This window comes from Leptonotus elevatus, chromosome 3 (genome assembly GCF_054856555.1).
Source record: "Leptonotus elevatus isolate MCC_2025b chromosome 3, RoL_Lele_1.0, whole genome shotgun sequence".
Classification (NCBI taxonomy): domain Eukaryota; kingdom Metazoa; phylum Chordata; class Actinopteri; order Syngnathiformes; family Syngnathidae; genus Leptonotus; species Leptonotus elevatus.
Window position 1 is genome coordinate 21,479,440 of NC_141241.1, and position 22,458 is coordinate 21,501,897.

Here is a 22,458-nt window from a genome sequence, read left to right on the forward strand (position 1 = left end):
TAACCTGTGACTTCAGGGATTTTCGTGCTATGTCATGTGGAAATGTGTGTTGGTATGGGGATATATTTGTATCCTTGAATTTTGAGGAAAATAACAATTGTATTAAATTAAATAAAGAAAATTTTGAATACTGTATACTAAAACAGTAATTGCAAAACAAATACTGGGTGTTCTGCGCGTTTTGGCCTCTTAGGGGCAGTGTGGTGCCGTGCATCCATGGTGAACACGCTTACAATGAGAACAGAAGAGAGTTGCGATTGAATTCTCTTAAAATAACTCGTTTTTCACAAATTGGGAAGAATTTGTGCTTTTGAGTAGTGTTATCTTATCGGTGGGCACGTGTTTCCACAGCATTTGTGTGTGAATATTCGTTATTTGAATGACTATTACTCCCGAAGTTGATGCTAACTTCCTGTTAGCATTTGAATTGCATCCTCCATTCGCTTGCATTAGCATTAGCGCTAGGCTCGCGATGTTATAAACGAAGCATGTTTTGGATTTAAATACACACTGCATGTAATTATCCTGTGCAATTATCATGTGTGCGTTTAATTTTATGGTGCATTCATTGTCCTTTCACAACGTAGGACAACGTAGGGAACTTGTAAACGCACATGAGTCGTTAGTTTCGAGAGAACCTACAATCGAAATTGCGATAACATTTTCGGTTAATCGTCCACCCCTATCGTGTAAGCTAAATAAGGGGTGACTACTGAATATTGTAGTTGTTCAAGTCATCTCCCGTGTCTGTCTTTGTGATCAGCATTAATGATCAGGGTCAAGTTGTGAGGGTAAACTTCAACAACGCCACCAGAGATTCAGTGCTGGACCTCCCGCTCCATCAAGTCCAGCCCTTCTACAGAGCGCTCAAGGCCTACGTGAACATCACGAAGCGACCCGAGAATGTGGTCACCTACAAGATGGAGCCAGGTCAGCGTCAACCGTCTTCACCGAGCTCTGCTTCTGCTTCACAAAACATTTCATTTGGCTTGTGTTTGCATTCCAGGCGACATGGTGACGTTCGACAACTGGCGCCTGTTGCACGGCCGGAAGAGCTACGTCAGCAACACGGAAAGGGTGCGACACCTGGAGGGCGCCTACCTGGACTGGGATGAAGTCATGTCCCGCCTCAGAGTACTCCGCAGCTCCGTCAACTAGGCCGACCCACGGTCACGCCACGAATAATGACAGTTAAAAGGAGCTTTGAGTTTCATTCTCTAAACTTCAGTGCAACATGCCAATGCAATTATTTATAAACTCAGATTTTATCAAACTTTTAAAAGGACGTCTAGAAAAATATTTTCAAAGTGAATAATTTGTTCAAGTATGAAGCGATTTTTTATTCCAAGTATTTGTTTTTCCTTTTGAAATGGTTCTCCCTCTGGAGGCTTCACATGAACATTAAACTAATCACCACAGAGCTTAAATCTCCAACCACGTTTTGCCATATCCCACCAGGTGGGGTTTTCTACTCATTTTTAATGTATATAAAATCTGTTCTTCCAATCAAATGCAAAGAGCCTTTCCCTTCCGCCTGACATGTTATTTATTTTTATGTAATACAGTAAATTAAGCTCAATGATGAATTTGGTTGATCATTTTTGGATGTATGATGTGCCTTTGATCCTTTTCCACTTGTCTTAAATCAAAGACATGCTCACTGTGGAGCCAAAGTTGTAAGTAAATCAACACCAAGTGTTTGTTTTACTGCATCTACAATAAAACAATATTTCAGCACTTTGCGTCCAATGACGTTTTTCCAAAGAATCAAAAAGACGGGGCTCCGTTTTGGACCACTTTATTAGATGGCTAAAGCTGTACATAGTTCATAAATACGCCAATTACTACAATACGCACACTTGGCATTTCTTTCCTCACAAGACAGTAGCCAGTCAACGCGATGCCAAACAGCGGCGTCCAAGTCCCACACTGAATTTTGGACTCAGGCTTTATTGTGATAGATGAGGTGGAATTAGTGGAATTTATTCACTTGTATACACTTTATGGCTAAAAATACAGGCTTGGACCAATGTATTGCTGGATGTGGACAACTGAACACGCACACACAAAAAATTGAAGTTGAGCAATCAGAATCCTTACTATGAACACATTTCAGAAAACGCTGTCACACTTCCATCAGTATTTATGATTAGCGATGAGTGAACTTCCTTTGTGGAAGAATGAAATGAAGTATCGATCGCTCTCTCGGCTGCAATGTGGCCACGTGATAACCCTTAACTCCAAGGCCAAAATTGCAAATCTACTACTGAGGTCTGCCTGAATTCTAATGGCTTGCGTCGACACACTAACTAACGGGGGTTGATGCGAGTCGACTTTGAGGGTCACATTCATCATTTTATGGAGCGCTTTTCTACATGAATGATTACACAGTTCACACTGACGAGACAAACAATCACGTCACGCTGACATCGTATCACAGTCAATCGACAGAAAAGAAGAAAAACAATTTTTTCGTTCTCACTGACATTGTTCACCCTGTGAAAGCCAGATAAGAAATGGCTAACAACTTAGCATTGCACATTTAGGCAATTCAACATTTAGGGGCATTTATTTTCAGAAAAATACAGCAATATGCATATATTAAATAAATACTATATATGTAAATATATATAATATTTATTCCTGAATGGTCATAGTAGCATGCTATTGATCAACAGCAGAGCACAAATGAGGTGGAACTAGAACAGCAAATCAGTCCGACCGACTGAGCTAGGAACGAGAACACGTTCGTCACACGTCACAGTAAATAAGCACACGATCACAATAAGTTTCGAAGGGGGGGAGGGCTGTGCGCATGGGACCCGCATGCACTCGGTTCTAAAGAACACCTGATGGCGGAGCAGAAGAAGACAAGGCGAGGACAAACCTCCTTGTGGACGAGTATTTACACGACATCACAGAGCACTGAGGAGCGAAAACAAGCCAATATATTTACACTGATTGGTGTGCTTCCATGTCACTGAGGGATTGTCTGTAGGGTTGGAACTCAAGTAGAGGCACATTGGGGGGGGGGGGGGTTACATGGGGGTGCATTAGCTCGGGAGGGGTCGTGGCGATAGAATCTTGGCTTTTCCGTCCGTCTCCTTCCCCTTCACAGCTGCCACGTAGGAGAAAAGGCAGAGGACCGAGTAACAGATCTGATGTGCCTGCACAACATCAGGAGGAGCAGGTTAGGTGGAAATAAGACACCTGCCCAATCAGGAATCACAGCTGACATCCTTGGAAATGGAAATCATCATTTTTACTACTCTGATGAGAATCCTTTTCAAGGAAATGGGCTCTTGTTGACATCAACAAACGGTGACATTCCTCCGTTCTTTAACTCAAAGTCGTTTTATGCGACAATAAAAATGATTACAGTTGTGCCTTGAGATGAGAGTTTAATTTGTTTCCTGAACACCCCCCGCCCCCATTTTTTTACATAAAAAAATATTACACTATATATACTTCATAAACATACTTTAATGACAGAATTAAATCTAATTAAAATGAATGAAACACTATTGGATTAAATTCTATTCTAGGCCATGCTTAATAATGCCCTTATACGTGCTCAAAAAAAGAAAAAGAAAAGAAAATTCCTAATTTCACATGGGGAGGAAATGCTTAATAATGCCCCAATCCATGCTCAAAAAATAAAGAAAAAAAGATAGAAAGATAGAAAGAAAGAAAGAAAAAAGAAGGAAAAAAGACAAAAAGAAGGAAAAAAGAAAACAAAAGAAGAAAGAAAGACAAAGAAAAAAAGATAGAAAGACAGAAAAAAGAAGGAAAAAAGACAAAAAGACAGATAGAAAGAAAGAAAGAAAAAAAGAAGGAAAAAATACAACAAAAGAAGAAAGAAAGACAAAGAAAAAAAGATAGAAAGAAAGACAAAAAGAAACAGAAAGAAAGAAAAAAAGACAAAAAGAAGGAAAAAAGAAAACAAAAGAAGAAAGAAAGACAAAGAAAAAAGATAGAAAGAAAGACAAAAAGAAGGGAAAAAAAGACAAAAAGAAGGGAAAAAAAGACAAAAAGAAAGAAAGACAAAAAGAAAGACAAAAAGGAAAAGAAAAAAAGAAAGACAATTTCACATGGGGAAGAAATGCTTAATATAGCCCCTAGATGCTCAAAAAATAAATAAATTAAATAACATGTAGATAAATTGTAAAAAAAAAAAAAAACAACAACCCTAATTCAGTGAAAGCACATATTGGAGGTTTATGACCGTTTTATGAAGAATTTGGGGGGTTGAAAAAATGTCATTAAATTCCTTCAATGCAATTCAACGGGCATCAATTATACTATTCACGGGCCGGGCCGCCCGCCCGCAAATAGCTGGGCTCCACTGCAAAAGGCGCAAGTGTGACTGGCCACGACTAATTGACATTGTAATCTTCAAGGTTTACTTTCAGTATCGTGTGACTTGAGAGGCGCAGTGTTGCGCTGGCACACTGATGAAGACTCACTCACCATGGGGGTCTTGTACTTATGGATCACCACTTCTTTAGTTTCAGGAACTATGCCGATGCAAGAGACAGAAGAGAAATTCAAGGGCAGCAAGAACTTGAGTCACTTTCTTTGTATGTTTTTTTTTGGGGGGTGTTAAAGAAGTCAAATCTGAACATGGCTTCAAAATAGGTTGTGATGTCCCCTCATCAGTCAAAAATGAACAAAAATAAAAAAACTTTTTTTTTTTTTTTAACCAATTACCGTAAATGTGCTTTGTGTGTGTGTACGTGTAATTAAATATAAACTATAATAAATCTCCACTTTTGACTGTTAAGGACAAAACACAGCCCCCCCAAAATAATGTGACTTTGCAAAGAGCTACTTCAATAAGCCAACTTTTCTCTCTACCCCAATGAAATGAATGTGACAGGACATGACGAAGAAGCAGCTACGCGGTGCCCAACACATTTTGACTTTTCATTAGTAACTGAACCCATAGCAGAGAAGAGGAGGCTGAACAAATGAAGGACATGTTAAACCTCTTCTCCCGGCCCCCTCAAAATCAAAACCAAAACAACAAAACACAGCTTAGGACGCTCTGCCCTTGCTGCGGTGTAAATGGCCAATGAGAGACGGAGTCCGGGGGCCATCTCCCAAAAATGAAACACAACTCATGAGGGCAGCACAGGACAGGAAAATGAAGGAGTCGAAAGAACACAGATGGTGTGTGCATAAATTGTCGGGATATAAAAAGGTGACAACACTTTACCTGCTGGAGAATGAAGGTTTTCATAGTGGCAAAGATGAGGGCAACATTACAAAATCAGCACAGAGACACAGCAGTAACTCAGCCTGGCGCTTCAGTTCAACCGTCGCAAACGATTTCCTATTTCTCTGCCTGCTGCTCACAACACTAACCTACGTAGTAGCCTCTTCGTGCGTTCAGTAAACCTGGACCCATATCAATAATAAGGGCAACTCATATGTGGTTTACTCCACCATTCGCTGACATTCAGACAATACTATCCTCGAACTAAAATCGGGAAACTACATCGTTTCCACTTACGTCTGCGTTGAGGCGCAGGAATTAAGCTAAATGCCGTATTCAATCAATTGGGGTGGAAGACGTAAAGACTAAAGAGACGTCTTTATAACTACAGTCATTCATTTCAGTACTAAATACTAACACGCAGTACATTTTTCTCTGGAAAAGACTATATTCGTCCAAGTCTAAACGTCATACTCGGAAAAGAGTCAAATATTCACACAAAAAAGAAAAAAACTCAGCAGTTGAGGAACAATCACAGAACAGCCAACCTAACCACTGACACAGGCCACTCCTATTTGGTGTCAATATATCGCAGGTGTCAGGTGGAATCCTCGTTACCTCCATTTTTGGGACACATCGGCAATATGTTAGCTACCAATAAGTCTAGCATAGCCTTAGCCATAGCCATAGTCTTCCATGCTGAAGGTTGTGGGATCGATCCTCAACTCTTGAGCGTTTGATTGTTGATGTTTTTTTTTTAGTATTTTACTCTCTTCCAAGTGTAAAAGTTTTTTACTCTGTTTAGAGTGGGACCGAATATAGTCTCTCTAGAGTAAAACCTACTCTACGAAATTTACTGTGTATATGCTAACTCCCTGCTTTCCCATTCTTAGAAACATCTGCTGGAGTTTTAATTAAGGGTACTTTTTTTTTTTTTGTGCAGCGTTTATCACAGCCTAAAATAGATTAAATAGTAATCTTACCACAAAATCAATATATTTTATATGTAAGTACACAGTAAACTTTGCAGAGTACATTTTACTATAAACAGAGTCTATTTGGTCCCACTCTAAACAGAGTAAAATTTACACTTGGAAGAGAGTAAAAATATTCAGCGTAAATTTTACTTAAAGCCTTTTTTACTATGCACAAGAGAATTGTCCTATTCTATGATAAAAACATAGTAACGTTTTTTTTTTTCATAGTACATTTTAAAATGATTTTTTGGGAGTACAGTTTACTAGTTTATTTAAAAAAAAAAAGTTACACAGGGTTTGATGAACAAACTCACGACCTTCAGTTTGGGAGACGGCCACTCTACCACCTGAGCTATTACTGCTTGCTAATATCCAAAATCAGACCATCGTTTTTGGTATGAAGACTCCAGCTGACACGAGCGATATACTAACACACAGTAGGAGACACAGGGAGTAGATCCCAACCCAAAATTGTGGGTTTGTTCCTCAACCCTTAAGTGATGTTACTTCAAATGTAGTCAAAATTTCTCCTTTCAAAATCACGGAAGATGATTAGAGCCCGTGAAGAGGGAGGGGAAAAGGGTTGGCAGGATTTTGACTTTAAAGTCAGAATTCTGAGATAGTCAGAATCCTGCCAACCTTTTTTTCTCTTCACAGGCCCTAATCCTCTTCCGTGCAATTTTTTGGAGTGAAAAATCTTTAATAGGATTTTTTCACGGGATAGGCAAATTCTCTCATACACATTAAAAACAACTTTGAGTAAATTTTACACTCTTCCAAGTGTAAATTTGACTCTTTTTAGAGTGAGACAAAATAGACTCTTTATAGAGTAAAATGTACTCTACCACATCTACTGTGCACTTTTACAATGAACCATTTAGCATTGATCAAGTATTGATTGATAATACATTGTTTATTTCTAATAATAATTCAGAATGAATCCTATTTTGCTCCCTAGTCCAGTTGCGCACCATTTTTGTGTCCACGAGTCCACTGCTCACATTCAGCTTAGTGAAACCTTATTAGCTTTTTGCCATGAAGCTGAGTTACTGCCGCGCCAAGTACAGGCCTACAATCAATAGATGGTGTAATTACCAAATTCCTCCAGGACAAAGACTCCCTTCACTGTATTGCACTTTTTTATGTGACTCAGCTCTATGAAAACCTAAAAAAACAACAACAAACAAAAAAACAACACAAGACAGAACATTATTAACTTAACAATACTGGCTGGATGAAAGTTCAAAGTTCATATAAATAAATAAAAAACAGGTTAAAACTTGCCTTATTCAGTATGAAAGGTAAATTAAAAAAGCTACATGTGGAATGCAAAGCTTTTAACAGCAACAGAAGAGAAAAATAATAATGAAGCACAATATGAGAAGTTTCCATGATACATGGGCAACGGTTAAATGCAATGGGACTGTTCAAAGCTAAAAACGACTTGATGATGGAATTGCAAGTCACATCAGAGATCAAATCATCAATCGGGTTGAAAAGGTAACAGAACGGTATTCATTAGAAGCAATGTGGCCCATTGATGCATACATGGAATTTTCATATCAAAGAGAAAAGGACACAGGATAGAAAAACAACAACAACAACAATAGAAAAGAAAAAGGAACCCATAAAATGTTACTGCTAAGAAGCAAACACAGCAGAGGTTGTGTACCTTCCGCTCCTTGCAGGGGGAGAAAGCATGGGAGAGAAATGGTTTGGATTATTATCGGACAGAAGAGCACAAACACTCGACGACACTCTGGGTGGGGCATTGTCCACAGGAGATTCATACAGAACCTAGTCAAGAACGCAGCCAAGGCGGCACCCTAACTGTTATGGAGACAAAAAACGGAGCAACCATTTGACTGGGCTGTTAAAAAGCTGGCTTCACCTTTTGCTTTGCATCCCCCAGAGCCCTCCATGCCTCCTCCTCCAGCAACAAGGGCTGGCACCGCACGCTCACACAAGCACAACAAATTCATGAGGGCACTCATTGACCGCCGCTTGCTTCACCTCTGACGGTCAAAGAGCAACAGCCTGTGCTTGCTCAAATTGTTTCATGTTTCAACATTCAATGCGAGCGGCGTATTTTCATGTGTATTTATAGATATTTTTATTTTTTTAAAATTTTTGTTTACATGATGGTTCGGTAAAGGAGGGACTTAATACTACGACTGTGTATTATGGCTACGTATAAATATATATTTTTAGTGGCAAAATTGCGATAAAAAAACTCAGAAACTTACGAGAAATACACGTAGCGTAGCTAATCATGTGAGGATTCATTGGTGGTTAATGGGACGCTGTCTATAAAATGTAATGGCAGGATGGAGACGGATTCATTCTTAAATTTAAACTTTACTTGTCATTGACCACAGCTAGAGCGACAACACTTCCTAATCCCCTATCAGCTGACCAACACTAACCAATCAGATGCGAGCATGCTTTAGGTAAATGCTAGTGAATGACGGAGAGCAGCAGCTTGGACACATTAACTTAACTACTTGTACAAAAAAAAATACTAAAATGTATGAATGTGTAATAATTCTGGAAACATAAATGTACAAGTAAATATACATTTTAGCAAATTACCTTAAATGTTTGATCGTACGGGTGTGGACCTTCGCAAAGTGAGGCGTCTTTGTCGCTGGCCAGTGGCCGTACAAAACGCTACATAGAGCGAATGCTTAACATCATATGGTTAATCTCTGCTAGAGCAATCACTATCTCATTTGGAAACTCGACCGAAAAGTACTGGCACAAACCGTCGAGTAGTATGTTACGTGTAGTTTTCGTAACTTTCTGAGTTTTTTCTCTCGCAAATTTGCCACTTTCTAAACTTGCAAATTTGCCATTTTATAAAGTGGCAAATTTACACGTTTTTTTCTCAGAATATTTCCCCCGCCCTTTAAAAAAATAAAATAATTTATACATGGCTCTATTACGCCGTCGTATAGTACAACTCACAAATTGACGTTAAATGTGAAAAACAAAACACCCGCAATTGACAGAGTGAAGTTATGTGAACACGGGCAGGTATAACTGAATTAAATTTCGGTTTTAAGATTCCCTAAAGTCAAACAATTGGTAATAATAATAATAAAAAGGACAGAGCGCATATTGGCCTTTTGATGATGTATAGGTCGGATGCGTGCAAATGAGCGTTCACAGTGCAGACGCATCGCATACATATCTGATTCATATCCACATACAAAAGAAGCCTGGGTCGGATTTTGAAAAAAAAAAAATTGAATTGTACTGATCACACTGCATGAAAAAAGATACATGTCGCAAACGGGCATACGAATTGGAATTGAGCTGCAGTGTGAACATAGCCTTAAAATTGTTGTGATAAATCAGCATTGGGTACAAAAAACAAGTGACAAATTAGAGGGAAAAAAACTAGAGCAAACGATTTGAAAGACTGAATTCAAAGTTCAAATAATGTAGAAAGATCTTTTTTTTTTTTAAATGCCCATTTTCCAATCTCATCTGTGAAATGCTTTTACTGTTGGAATGTCAGTAGTAAGTACACACATGGGTCAATTCACACACCCTCCCCAGTGGCATCTGTTCAATTGTGCCTTATGATGTAAAAAAAAAAAAAAAATGAATAATCCGGAGTTTGAGCCTCTTAGCTCAAATGGTTTTTGAGTTTACTTCAAAAGTTTGGGTGACGCCCAAATTTGGGATCCGGGAATTATACTACATTTTGGACCATATTTGGAGGCCCGTATCTTTTGTTTTAAGGTAGGTACAGACCTGCAAATTGCTATATGTATGTATTCTAGCCCTGCCTATCAGAATCTGCACTTAAAATAGCATATTATAGGGATATGAACCCTTTAAAAGTGGATTTTTTTTAAATGACGCAATACACTTTGATGACATTTTGGCTGTCTATTTCTTGGGAATGTTTTGTGCTGGTGGGGTTTCAACTAATGTATCATCATATTTGGGAACTCTACTATGTATTTAGAGAGTTTCAAGGCACTCAGGCCTTTAGTGGGGGTACAGGTGGGCTCCAAATATAGCTACGGGACAAAATGACAATTTCGGATCTCCGACTTCAGGCCACTGGTTGGCCATGTTGGCACAAGAGGTTCGGAATGAGCTTCTTTTTTTTTTTTACCCCATCAACAGTTGCCTTTCATCAACATTTGGATCCAATAAAAACTTTTGATTATGTTTCTGGTAGTAAAAACAGACCCACATTATTAAATACAGATTAAAACAAGCATAATATCAATGTAAAACGCAGTGTAATTACATGCAAATTAACCTTTTGTACATTGTACACAATACCAGCAGTCCATTATACACTAGACTTACTATCCCCATGGTGTCCCGAGCACTTGAAACCTGGGGGAAACCTTTTCTTGCCCCCCCCCCCCCCTTCCTTTTTCCCAGATCCCAAAAGTGTGCGTGTCACCCAAACTTTTAAGGGATATAACTCGAAAACCGTTTGCGCTACGAGGCTCAAACTCCGGAATCTTTCTTTTGACATTATAAAGCACTAATGGAATAAAAACCAGGCAAATTGGAGAGGTGTCACTGGGGAAGTTCTGGTCATTTGTGTAGAGTGACACGGAATGAATGATTATGTAATAATCTATGAGACGAATCAAAAGAGCTAGTCATCCACTTAAAATGTCAATATTGGTAATGCATCAATCAGCCTGAATAAGCGAGAAATTGTAGTTCCTTCCAAATGTGCATTAGTTGGTATTTAAAATGAATGCAGGATTATAACACTAAACTATATTAATGATGTAGAACACCCTAGATATGATACGATGCTGTTATAAATGAAGATGTTTTCGTTGTCTTTGTTCTGTCATTGGAGGATTGTTTTATTAAATCCCAAATAGCGGGAGCTAAATTGCATAGTGAATCATTATAACAAATTGCACATGACGTTGGCAACAGGTGCAAAAGTAGCAGAGGCCGCCATATTTTTTGATTGCGCTTTATGAAAGCTTCTCCTTTAATTTGTAACTCACTATCTGTGTAGATATGAAGACAACACATGACAATGTTTAAGGGTCCAAACTTAAAATGTCCAGGTTGCTACTGAATAGCCAATTATTAATGAAAAGTCTTTGATCAAGGTCATCAGTCTTACCACTGATGCACAACATACACATCAACACTTAATTTCCTCCCACACAGTAAATGAACAAGTTTTATCTCCCAAATGTGAAAAGAAACATGAGGAGGGATGTGTTTATACTTGATATTGTTTGGGAAATGCAAGCATGCAGGCAAACACACTAACATAAAAGAAAACAGCTAAATAAATAAAAAACGCAAGAGACAAGTTCTTCCTCTAAGGAAAATATCGACTTACTATGACAAGAGGCCAATCAAACATTCTACCAGACATTACTACCTTTGGACTACTAGCTAGCTAGTTAGCATGTAACACTAGAGGAAGACGGTCACAACGTGAAAGGAAATGCAAAGTAGTGAGCAGAAAGGCATTGAGTAAGATGGGATGAAAACTCCATTACCATGAGTGAGTTTTCTTTTCATGCCCTTGAGTGAGGTATGAAGCCTCTTTCTGCGGTGGTACGTGCTACTTACCTGACTGTGCATGAACTTCAGGTTGATTCCTTCCAATGTGACCTGCAGCAACCCTCCCTCACCAGTTTTCATATCTTGGACAGGAAACTCTCCACCAAGCTCTGGACCTAACAAAATCAGTACAAAGTTGAAAGCTATTTAGGACTCAAACGTTTTAAAGACAAAATTAAGAGGCTTAGTTGCATTTGGCTGGTTGTAAATGTTGACCATAAAACAAAGATTCATGAGCTGAATCTGAGATTGTTCAGTGTTTCCCACATATTTGAAATCTACTTGAGTGTATATATATTTTATTTTTATTTATTACATTTTCTTAAAATCTACTTGGGTGGTGGCCAGTTTACTTGTGTGGCCCGCCCAAGTATTAACATGGTGTGGGAAACACTGTTGTGTGTGTTCATTATTCTGCATGGACTAGGTGATTGTTTCTGAATTGACTAGCTAGTGGGAGCTTTTTTACAAAAACTAGTGCAAACTATGCTTCTTTTCTGTACTACCTGGGCCATCTCACACACATAAATCCAAGCTACTATGAAAACACATACCCATACCTGGTTTGGAGCTTTGCTGTCTGGCTGCAGCTCTTTCCATACTATCTTTAACACAGTAGTAGAGTTCACGACACTAGAAAGCAGAGAGGAAAGTAGTTTATCTTAAGGGGAGACAAAAAAAAAAATCCTTAAATAAAGCCTGAACCATGAAATGTATGAAAGAAAATTATGATTATTTGTAAATAAGAGTATTTACTGGTCCTTTTGAACAAACAAAATAATATATATATATTTTTTCATTTAAATCAACTTTCACACTTCCGTCTTCTGGAGCTTTGGTGTTTTTGCCTATAAACTCAATTAGAACAGTTAAAAATGACACCAAGTGCACATGTCGTTTTGTCATTTAAGGCTGAAAGTCATTTAAACAATGCTTGCAAGCTTTAAGGTGTTCAGTTACGCAAACACGTTCATCACTCTAATCTCCCCCATTCAAATGAGGGCAAGTAAAAAAATGTTTTACTGGATTTTCATGCAAGCGCAAACGTAATGCGCACTTTGCTTATTGGGGCGATCTTGCAAGGTTGCTGGAAAAGCCATCAGCTGGGTGATACTGCCCTCTAATGGATTATCCGTGCAATGCATGTGTCAGATCATATACGTCAGGGTTTTAATGGGAAAAAATATTATACACATGAAATAGAGGGCTCAAAACGTCTTGTATTTACCTTTTTGGTATAGAACTTATTGAGTTGAGTCTCTTGGCCGTTACGTCTCCACAGACATAAGACCTTGGTCTTGGGGCAGTAAGTCATGTTGATAAGTTTCTCGTACCACCAGCGCTCGTACACTGTGCCAATGTTGCTGCGAAGGACTATGCAGTCATCACATACCTGAGACATTCATGAGTGAAATGTAAAACATAATACTTTACAATCAAGGCAAAAGTTCAATATCGTCGCTGCTATGTGAAAAAACACTTATGTCCATTTTTTTCCTCATTTTTTTATTTTTGGGATGAAACTGAATGCAGACATCCCAACAACGTAAAAATAAGTGTTTTTCACATAGCAGCGACGATATGTAATATTAGACCATAACATTAAAGACTTTGCAAACCTCCATGAAAAAAATGTCCCCAGTGGTATCAGTACCAGCATGTACAACAAATGTTTGCTTCTTAATATGACGGCTTCCACAGGGCCTGATAGACAGCTCACGGCCATTCTGAGAGTACAACATGAAAAAGTGATGCACAACAGTTCAAAAAGTAGATTAAAAGAGACAAATGCTGACCATTTGAGTCAATTTGTCCAGCAACTCATTGATCTCTTGGCTGTAAGTAAGGCCAATGTGGGACTTGCCCATCAAGCGCCTCACTTTCTTCCGGATGTCAGTTTTGCTCACCTAGAAAAACATTTAAGGGGAATAAATGTTTAATGTAAGACGGTATCAACGTACCTATTATGCACGCTGATGCAAATACTGCATAGTTTCTTACTTTCATCATGAGCATGAATGCAATCATATTGTGCAGTAGTGTAGCCAGGAGTTTGTCCTCATCGTCCTCCAGACGCTTGCGGTCATGTTCTCCCAGTGACAAGTATCTATTGAAACAGAGCAGTAACATACTTTTGCTTCACTGTGAAAGATTGCTAAATTTGGTTTAATGTCTCACAGCAATTCTATCAAGAATTATATTCAGTAGTGAAATAGCAGTCACAGAAGTGCAGTCCTCCACAAAGGTTTAACTAGTCAGCTATGCGGTATTTGGAAACATGCTCACTAGCTAACCAAACTACAAATAATCAGCAATCAAAACATAAATCAATCCTGATTCAAGCTTGGGGGAGAAAACAAAAAGCCAAAAACTTATATACCGTATTCAACTTTTCAAACCTGTCAATCATCTCTTGAGGTCCCTGGTCCAATCCCATCCCCTCACGCTCCAACATGACAGCATCCAAATAGGCATCCTCCCAGAACTGCACCTGATCCCACAGCGTGGAGCGTTCCTTACCTACGAAAGCATCACATCATTCAGAATATGCATAGCTCCATGCTGACACATTCTCCAGGATGGTCACCAATGGATAATCACATGGCTCGGTTCAAAGTTCAAATAACTCATTTTATGTGTCATGTCTAACCCTTTGGCTTTTTGCGAAGTGGCTCGGATAGGTGGCTGGTGGTAAGAGAATACAGGGGAGTTTCCTTTTACCTATAGGCTATGTTTTGTGGTTATGAACGGCGCACAACAGACTCATTTGCACCCCTATCAGTGTGCAAGCCAACCATACAGGGAAAGGTCTTAAATGTGTTCTCTCGTTTAGTTATTGCTCATCTGCTTATTTTATAACTATAGCCTAAAGGTACTTTTCATACAATTATTTAATGTAACAATGACTGTGTTCCAATGTATGTACACATTCATGTAATAGAGTTGTAAGAACAGAACACCATGTGACCAAACGACCCCATGTATCCTCTGGAAGTTACTGTAGAGGAAGCAGATGCACATTCTCACTCAGCAGAAAAAACTTTGCAGAATGTTTCAATATCATAGGCAAATATGTGGATGCCTAAGCATAAGCATTCTGTCATTATGTTCCAGGATTTCACAATATTCCTCTGAATTCATGATTCCCTGGACTATGTGGAGTTGTCCAGGTCCTGAGGATGAAAAGCCAGCCCAGAACTTAACATTCTCACCCCCGTGCTTCACTGTAGGGTGAAGGTTCTTTTGCTGGTATGCAGTGTTGACTTTTCACCAAACATGACTGTTTTAGTTGTGACCAAACAGTTCAATTTTTAACTCATCTGTCCACAGAAGGGACTTCCAAAAACGCTGGTTTGTCCAGGTAATCTCTGCAAAGTTGAGATGGGCAGCTTTGATCTTTTTTGTAAGCAGAGGCTTCTACCTAGCAAGCCTTCCATGTAAGCCTTGTCGATTGACTTTTCTTCTTATTGTTGAAGCATGCACATGTGTCCCAGATGCAGTAAAAGAGGTCTGCAAATCCCTTGATGTGACGTTCGAGTTGGCTTTTTACCCGAATTATCATTTTTCTTGTGGTTCTTGCTGATATTTTAGAAGGTCGTCCACTTTTAGGCAGGATTGTAGTAATTTTCAGTGTTCTCTAGTTGCAGATGATCTGCTTCACAGTGGAATGATGAAGCTCAATTTTTTTAGATGACTTTATAGCTTTCCCCAGATAGACGTGCTGTCGCTACCCACTTCCTGAGGTCCCCTGAGATTTCTCTTCCTCTCAGCATGACTGACCTCACTTGTATGGGTTCACCTGGGTGAGACTAAGGTGATGTGGTTTTGTTTCTTCGCTAAAGCTCTCATTTCATTGGTCCATTTCAGTGGTTAGTTTAGCTACCAATTTGTCCTACCTGATCCTACTTGACTGCTTGTTTTAAGCAATGCAGCTCAGGGTTTACTTACTTTTGCCCCGACATGAATTGACCAAAAACTCTTTTTAATTAAGTTTTGACTACACAATTGATAAAAAAAAAAAACAAAAAAAAAAAATGCATTGAATTGATAAACCTACACCTGTTATTTCATATAAAATGTAATGGTTCAGATTGAACAACAAAATCAGGTTGAAACAATTGGAAAGGCCAAATTGCTTAAGGAGGTTCACAAACTTTTGAGCAGCACTGTAAGTTGAAAGAAAATCTGCGGGTCCGAAACCACAAGTTTGCTGGGATCCACTGTATTAGTTTACGTTTTTCATTATTGATTTAATAATCATTTTACAACATTATTAATTTGCATCTGTCATAGTGAAGCTTAAGGGGTAAGAAGGAGGAGAAAGAGAACATATGGATTGCTAGAGTGCAACAACTACAGGTATAAAGGACAATCATACTTCACAGCTTTCTGTTCCTTATCAAAAACAACATATGGCTTTGATTTAAAGATAAGTGATCAAGTGGAGAAAGCCACAGAACACCAGCTATTAAATTAAGCACTAGACTTGGTCAACAACATTTGCACCCTATACAAAGGAAAAACGGCCACACAGAGATAAGCCCTACTTAGCGAAAAGGTTTCCATGGCAGCATCCTCTAGTTGATCCCAAACGGAGCTCTTATCACGGCCTGGAAGATTTTCCCAGGAGGAAAAAGAAGCGGGAGGGAAGACAAGCGGAGGGTGTTAGGCCATTATTGAAAAGTGTTAATGGAAAAGGGAAAAAAACTAAACAAAAAGAGTATAGACCAAACAACGAGAACACAAACAGGGACAGGGATGATCAGATTGAAAGAAGTGATTCCAACACACACTGAACATACCCATCAGCCCTTCACAAAGATAGATCCTCATACTGATGTCCTCCATTGGCTGAGTCGGCATCCCTTTTGCTGTTGCAGATGCGTGTTCTTTAGCGCCGGGTTTTAGTGTGTGTGTCTTTCCCTGGTAAAACACATTTTATCAAAAATAATGTCATTTTAAGTGGGTTGCATTAATTTATTATTATTTTTTAATCGTTTTGCATCATACTTGCAGATGTTACTGAAAGCAGTTTTTATGATGAGGTAGAATTTATTGAATTGGGAGGAAATTTAGATTTCCGAACTCGCTTCAAACTAGGGTATGACTGAAATTAATTTCTTTGAGGCGGATTCTAATATTCTGCAAAATAAAATTCTGATAACCAATGACTCAAAAATATACACAGTACATACAGTAAATGTGCTTAAAATATTAAAGATATAAGATACAGACTGTTTGACTGTTTTACAATACGTTGTCCTTCGGTATTTAACTCAACAGAAATCAGACCATTTGTTTTAATGTCATATTTCTTACAAATATGTTGTAATGTGTTAAAAATGACTACTAATAAAAATGGGCAGGCGCTATTTCATACTATAACATCAAAATAGTTTCCAGACTGTTAAACTCTGTTTCTGCCAAGATTTCAAATGTTTGACAGAAATGCAAAACTTGTGGGTTACTTCCTATTTTCCTTGCATATATAAAAACAAATGTACTGTAATCCCAGCCACTTCCATTAGTGATGTCTTCTAGAATCAACTCTTTGTTACAGAGGGCAAGACTAACTGCTCGCACTACATTAACTGCAATCTTGGTTTTACACAAACATACACAATACACATACACATAAAATGAAGAAACATCAAAATAAATTAAGGCAAAATGTTTGACTCAAAAATGAATTTGAGCCATCATTCCTGAACTTACAAACACAGAGCTGGTAGCAGGGTTTGTTTCAATCTCGCTGTCAGAGAGGGTCCCTCTGGACTGGGCTAAATGTAAAGCACTTCTCCCACCCAAGCCATCTCCCACTGTGCTGCTCAGGTCACTGTCAGCACCCAGAGTCTCTCCAGAGCTATTACTTATCTACAGACACACAAAAATAAATTCATTCAAATGCTGTAGTTGACAACTTTATTAGTTATTGATTAGTGTGGGTTTACCATCTTTACATATGACTCTTTTAACATTCCAAAATCAGAGATTTTGTAGACAACTACTCAAAATAGGATAAATGATCAGCTGATCCATAACTGTCATCTAGGATGTAAAGTAAACAGAGCTAAACAAGACAAAGGCAAAATGCACTATTTGAGTTGGTCCTGCCCTACCACTGTGCTCGCCTCAGAGTCTTGGCTGGTACTCCTTGTTAAGATGGGAGGTTCGGAACTTGTTACAGACTCTGTGTCACTCTTCTAGAAAGACGAGGAGACAAAAATCAGCAGTCATGACAGCAGTGTACTTCAGTCAGGCAACATCACAGATTACACCGGCTAACATTCTATTATCGATCATTATAGATTCTATTCACTCAAGTTTATGTACACCGCATACACTAACCTGAGATCCGGAGGTGACACTGAGACCACTATCAGCACTCATCTGAGATTTCTTCTCCTCTGCATCAGCCACCTGGGGGCGCTGCTGCTTTGCTCCTTCAGCCCCTGAGGACAAATACAACTGTCAGACTTTTGGTCAATTAGTCTTTCTCAATCTTACCTTGTTGCGAGTCACCCGATTAAAAGCCAGCACTGCACATCAACAACACAAGCAAAAATATAGAAATTCTTCATTTCATTTATGCAAACTTTTGGCACTTTATGGTGCATAAACTGCTACTGGTCAGAACATAAAGCTGACCTGGTATGAAAACTTCCACTGTTCATCATTATTTTGTTTGAGTCCAGAGTTTTTATTACATTCACCAGGGACATGAATGTCATGGCAATATTAGGATTTCAAGGATATTCTTGGCACAAAATATTTGTATAATATAGGTCTTTACTTGGTAAATGTATGTATACATGATTTTAGATCTATTTGTTTTTCTTGAATTAAAACTGTTTTTAAAATTACACAACCATCCATGTTCTATGGTGCTTATTAATCTGTGCAGGGTTGCATCAGTGAGTTAGATGGTGAAAAAATGTACAAACATTCTAGAGAAATAGGAGGACAATATTTGATACAAAGTAAAAAATAAAAGGATGCCAATCATTTAAATCCTCCTTCCCATTTTTTGCTACAGTGATTTGTGCTCAATTATGAACTCAGCTGAAATCTCAAAATAAATTCCATTTACACATGATTTTTTTTTTGGTGCTGTTTTTAAAAGAACAGCACCCTCGAAAAAAAATAAATGGATATCATTGAAAGCACTAAATCAGGGATAGGGAACCCAAATCCTAGAGAGCCACTGTCCTGCCTGCTTTTGATGTCTCCCTCCTCCAACACAGCTGACCCAAATGATCAGCTCGTCAGCAAGCTCTGTAGAAGCCCGATAACGATCCTGTTCATTAAATCAGGTGTTTTGGAGGCGGGGGACATCAAAAACAGGTAGGACAGTAGCTCTCGAGGACCAGGGTTCCCTACCCCTTCCTTAAATTGTGTAATTGTGAATTCACGTGACTGGTGAATGTACATAAACTGACAGATTCATTCAAGTGTAAATTAAGAAATTTCAAGAGGCTCAGACACTGAAGCAAGGAGGGAGCAGGCCCAAAGTGCAGTAAATTGTGAAAAACAATCACAAATGAAAACAAAACTGCAACAGCGTGAAGCAGTGTAACACTCCATCACAGACCGCAACATTAACTCTTGTCAGTGCTGCCGATGTGGCTCAAAAACACACAGACACAGGCAGTTAGGCATGCCGACAAACTGAGAAACAATAAGTGTAATTAGTCTGTCACCTTCAGCGAAATATGACACATTTAGTAATTTTAAAAAATGAAACATTTACAAACGGCTTCGGTAATATCTAAAAAATAAAATGAAAAAAAAAGCAAGACATTGGAAAGAATAAAGAGAAGGAAAGGTCAGCATGTGTATTTATGCTAATTTTGATGCAAGGTCTTAGATTATAAATGCCTTCAAGTGTCTTAAGCCTGGAAACTATAGCATAGAATTTGCCATTATTGTGGCGAAAAACAGGCTTCAATTTGAATTCAAATATATCTATTGCTCAGACCATCAATGTGATTTATGAAGCCTAGACTATAGACAATAAACCATAAGAAATTGACTAAAATGGTCTCAATAACGCACTGTATATAAACTGTTGTGCTGCATGACTTTACGAGTCAATATTATATCACACTAATGGCCTATGCATCATCTTTTAAGTCCCTTTTATATGCCGAGATAAAGACATAGTTGACTATAAAAAGACAGAGAGGGGTGGGAAAAGAGTCAACAACTTAATACCCCAATCTTTTTTTGATGTGTGAAGTTTCTTACTCTGTGGTTTTTCCATAGATTTTTGCTTATCCTGGTGCTTGCTCCACAATTCTACCCAAGATGCATTGCAAGCAAGGAGAGAAAGACAGATAGTCAGAGAGCAGGTTGAAAAAGTATGTATGGTGGATGAGCATTGAAAGCAAAATAAAATAAAGTTAAACATAAAACTTGAAAAAATATGACACTATTGAATGACGTCAGTATAATGTTTGTAATGTTTGCACGTAGCTGCGTAACAACATGAAAACAGCCATAGCTTTTCAAGTTGTGTCCATAATGTGAGATAGCTACAATGGTAACATTACAACACACGCAGAGCACCTGGAGAGCCACACCAACGTCTGAATGTGCTCTGGCTCACATAAACTGAAGTGGTCTGGCTCGCCAGTAAACAGATTAGAGCGAGACATTGTCTAACTGGAGAAGAGCATGGAATGTAGTTGATGGGGCTGACGAGCCACAAGGTGAAATGGAAGCAGTCGCAAAAGCTGGGATGCACATCTCACAGCATTCTGTAGAATTGAGGGTGCAACTTCTAAACAGGAAGAGAAGGGTTGCAAGGTTGCAAGAGGTGTCAAGCTACTTGTGTCCCCGGTATACAGGCCCAGAAAAAAAATTGCCACAAAATCGTATTTCAAACCAATTACTGTACTTTGTGCTTTGGCCATTGGAAAACTCAAATACATCCATTTTGTTGTTAACTGGGACTGTTTCCTGGGAGTTTGTTTCCACAATCCATGCTGAGAGCAAAAGGAACTTCCTTTTTTTTTTTTTGTGTTGTAGGAATCTGCAGTAAAGGCACAAGCAAGCCGCCGTTTTTCTAGTGATGCCCATGACTGGTTGACCTTGGCCACTACTGCAGATTTAGGTATTGAAAAAACAAAATCAAAAGACATGCGTTCAAGGTGCTGAGAGGCTGACGACAGACCTCGAGAGGTGGCAAACAGGGACACAAATGTTTTGGGAAGGCAAGACAAACGCAATCCGAGCAGGGACACAGAGCTACACACTATTCCAAACATTATTTGCTTTTACTATTGCACACTTTTATGGTTATTTTATGTTGAAGTTTATTTTTATACATGTCGACATATGAATGTGAAAAAGCACTATTTGCATAATCTTAGGTGCTTATAGAATTGTCCAAATAACCTGAAAGCCAATTTAATTAACAATAATGTGTGGAATATTGCAACTCCTGCATTGTCGTGAATGTAACTTTTTGGGGGAATGGTTGGAGACGGGAGAGGAATTTGTTCTGGGATTGATGAGCTTTTCGGGGAATCTCACTGTGCACATGCAACCAAGCTGGAGTGGTGTACACACCAATCGAGGCAATAAAGTTCTCTTCGTTCAGGCTCCGGGAGTCAAAATGGCGGGAACCTCTGCCCGTTGTGTGATGTGGCAGCTGTAGGTGAGGAATGGTCAGAAGACCTTGCGGTCTGGCTGCCTCCATTCGACCAGAAGGACTCTCTTTACTCCCCGGGCTGCCAGCGCTATCTGTGGGGCTTCGCTTGCGCTTTTCAGGGTCTAACAAGTTATCAAAATTAAAGGGGCCACAAACGAAGTTCACCAAAGTTAGAGGAATGTTTATTAGTTTAGCTAGATAAGTGAAAAGCTTTGGTTGCTGTTAATGGCACAAATCCATGCTTTTTAGCCAAAACATCTTTAAGAATTAGAACATCAATTGTATTTACCAGTAAAATATCCAAAGAAAAACCACAACAATTCTCTGTGATACTTACCTTTGGTTTGATAATGTGTGCGTGCTATCTCCAATAAACTGAAAACACTGGCCATTCCTCCAAGGCCTGCATTTGTGTAGGAATGCTCCAAACTGGATACTGTACATTTCAATATGTCCAGCATGCCCTTGTACACCTTCCTGTTCACTTCCTAAAAACAAAGATGATTCATATTAAATACACAAGCACATGCAAGAACTGCTTCTTAACATAACAAAAAGAGATGTGATTACAGATGATTCACATTACAGTGTGTTATACTGTTTTTATGTTGGTTTTCAGTAAAATACCTTGAAATAAATAAGGTGATAAATGTTTATCATTAAGAGCGCATGACTGCGTTTCTACCCTTAGAGCTGGGAGCACTCCAGCGCTCTTCTCCCTTTAAAGCTGGGAGAGCAGATATGTCATTTTGTTTTATCTTGACCCATTTTTGGTCTTTTAGCCGATGAAAGGCATCAGAATATACATGGGAGGGTGACGTAGGTTGTCCTGGAATTTGTTTGAGCATTTATGGCTGACACAGGATTGCGGGAGTTATTAAATAAATGACGCGATTGACGACGGCGCGGGAGTAATTTGAGTCATTGTAACGAGTCGACAGTGACATACAATTAAGAAATATGTTTATAGACAATGAGGATGTTGACATTTTTTTACGGCTTTCTAATGGAATAGATGACGAATAATTACC

At 38.8% G+C, this 22,458-nt stretch overlaps 2 protein-coding genes across 27 annotated transcripts in view; one reads left to right on the top strand and one right to left on the bottom strand.

Annotated features, from left to right (window-relative positions):
• Positions 1-1,737, top strand: part of bbox1 (butyrobetaine (gamma), 2-oxoglutarate dioxygenase (gamma-butyrobetaine hydroxylase) 1) — a 32,946-nt gene extending 31,209 nt beyond the window's left edge. The window contains exons 6-7 of the mRNA XM_086071872.1: positions 764-930; positions 1,007-1,737. Of these exons, the coding sequence (XP_085927998.1) occupies positions 764-930; positions 1,007-1,158 (319 nt within the window). The 3' untranslated portion in view covers positions 1,159-1,737. The remainder of the gene's footprint in view (positions 1-763; positions 931-1,006) is intronic.
• Positions 1,738-1,782: 45 nt separating this feature from the next.
• Positions 1,783-22,458, bottom strand: part of madd (MAP-kinase activating death domain) — a 48,682-nt gene continuing 28,006 nt past the window's right edge. For 10 of the 26 annotated variants that reach the window (XM_086071850.1, XM_086071856.1, XM_086071857.1 and 7 more), the window contains 18 exons: positions 21,765-21,915; positions 21,346-21,549; positions 20,020-20,070; positions 18,121-18,224; positions 17,892-17,975; positions 17,488-17,646; positions 16,575-16,695; positions 16,320-16,382; positions 14,172-14,292; positions 13,774-13,879; positions 13,569-13,679; positions 13,392-13,499; positions 13,001-13,165; positions 12,333-12,405; positions 11,782-11,888; positions 7,291-7,360; positions 4,471-4,517; positions 1,783-3,167 (listed from right to left, as the gene is read on the bottom strand). In XM_086071850.1, coding sequence (XP_085927976.1) covers positions 3,054-3,167; positions 4,471-4,517; positions 7,291-7,360; positions 11,782-11,888; positions 12,333-12,405; positions 13,001-13,165; positions 13,392-13,499; positions 13,569-13,679; positions 13,774-13,879; positions 14,172-14,292; positions 16,320-16,382; positions 16,575-16,695; positions 17,488-17,646; positions 17,892-17,975; positions 18,121-18,224; positions 20,020-20,070; positions 21,346-21,549; positions 21,765-21,915 — 1,959 coding nt within the window. In that variant the 3' untranslated portion in view covers positions 1,783-3,053. The remainder of the gene's footprint in view (positions 3,168-4,470; positions 4,518-7,290; positions 7,361-11,781; positions 11,889-12,332; positions 12,406-13,000; positions 13,166-13,391; positions 13,500-13,568; positions 13,680-13,773; positions 13,880-14,171; positions 14,293-16,319; positions 16,383-16,574; positions 16,696-17,487; positions 17,647-17,891; positions 17,976-18,120; positions 18,225-20,019; positions 20,071-21,345; positions 21,550-21,764; positions 21,916-22,458) is intronic. The other 16 variants (XM_086071868.1, XM_086071859.1, XM_086071870.1 and 13 more) reach the window with 8 other exon arrangements.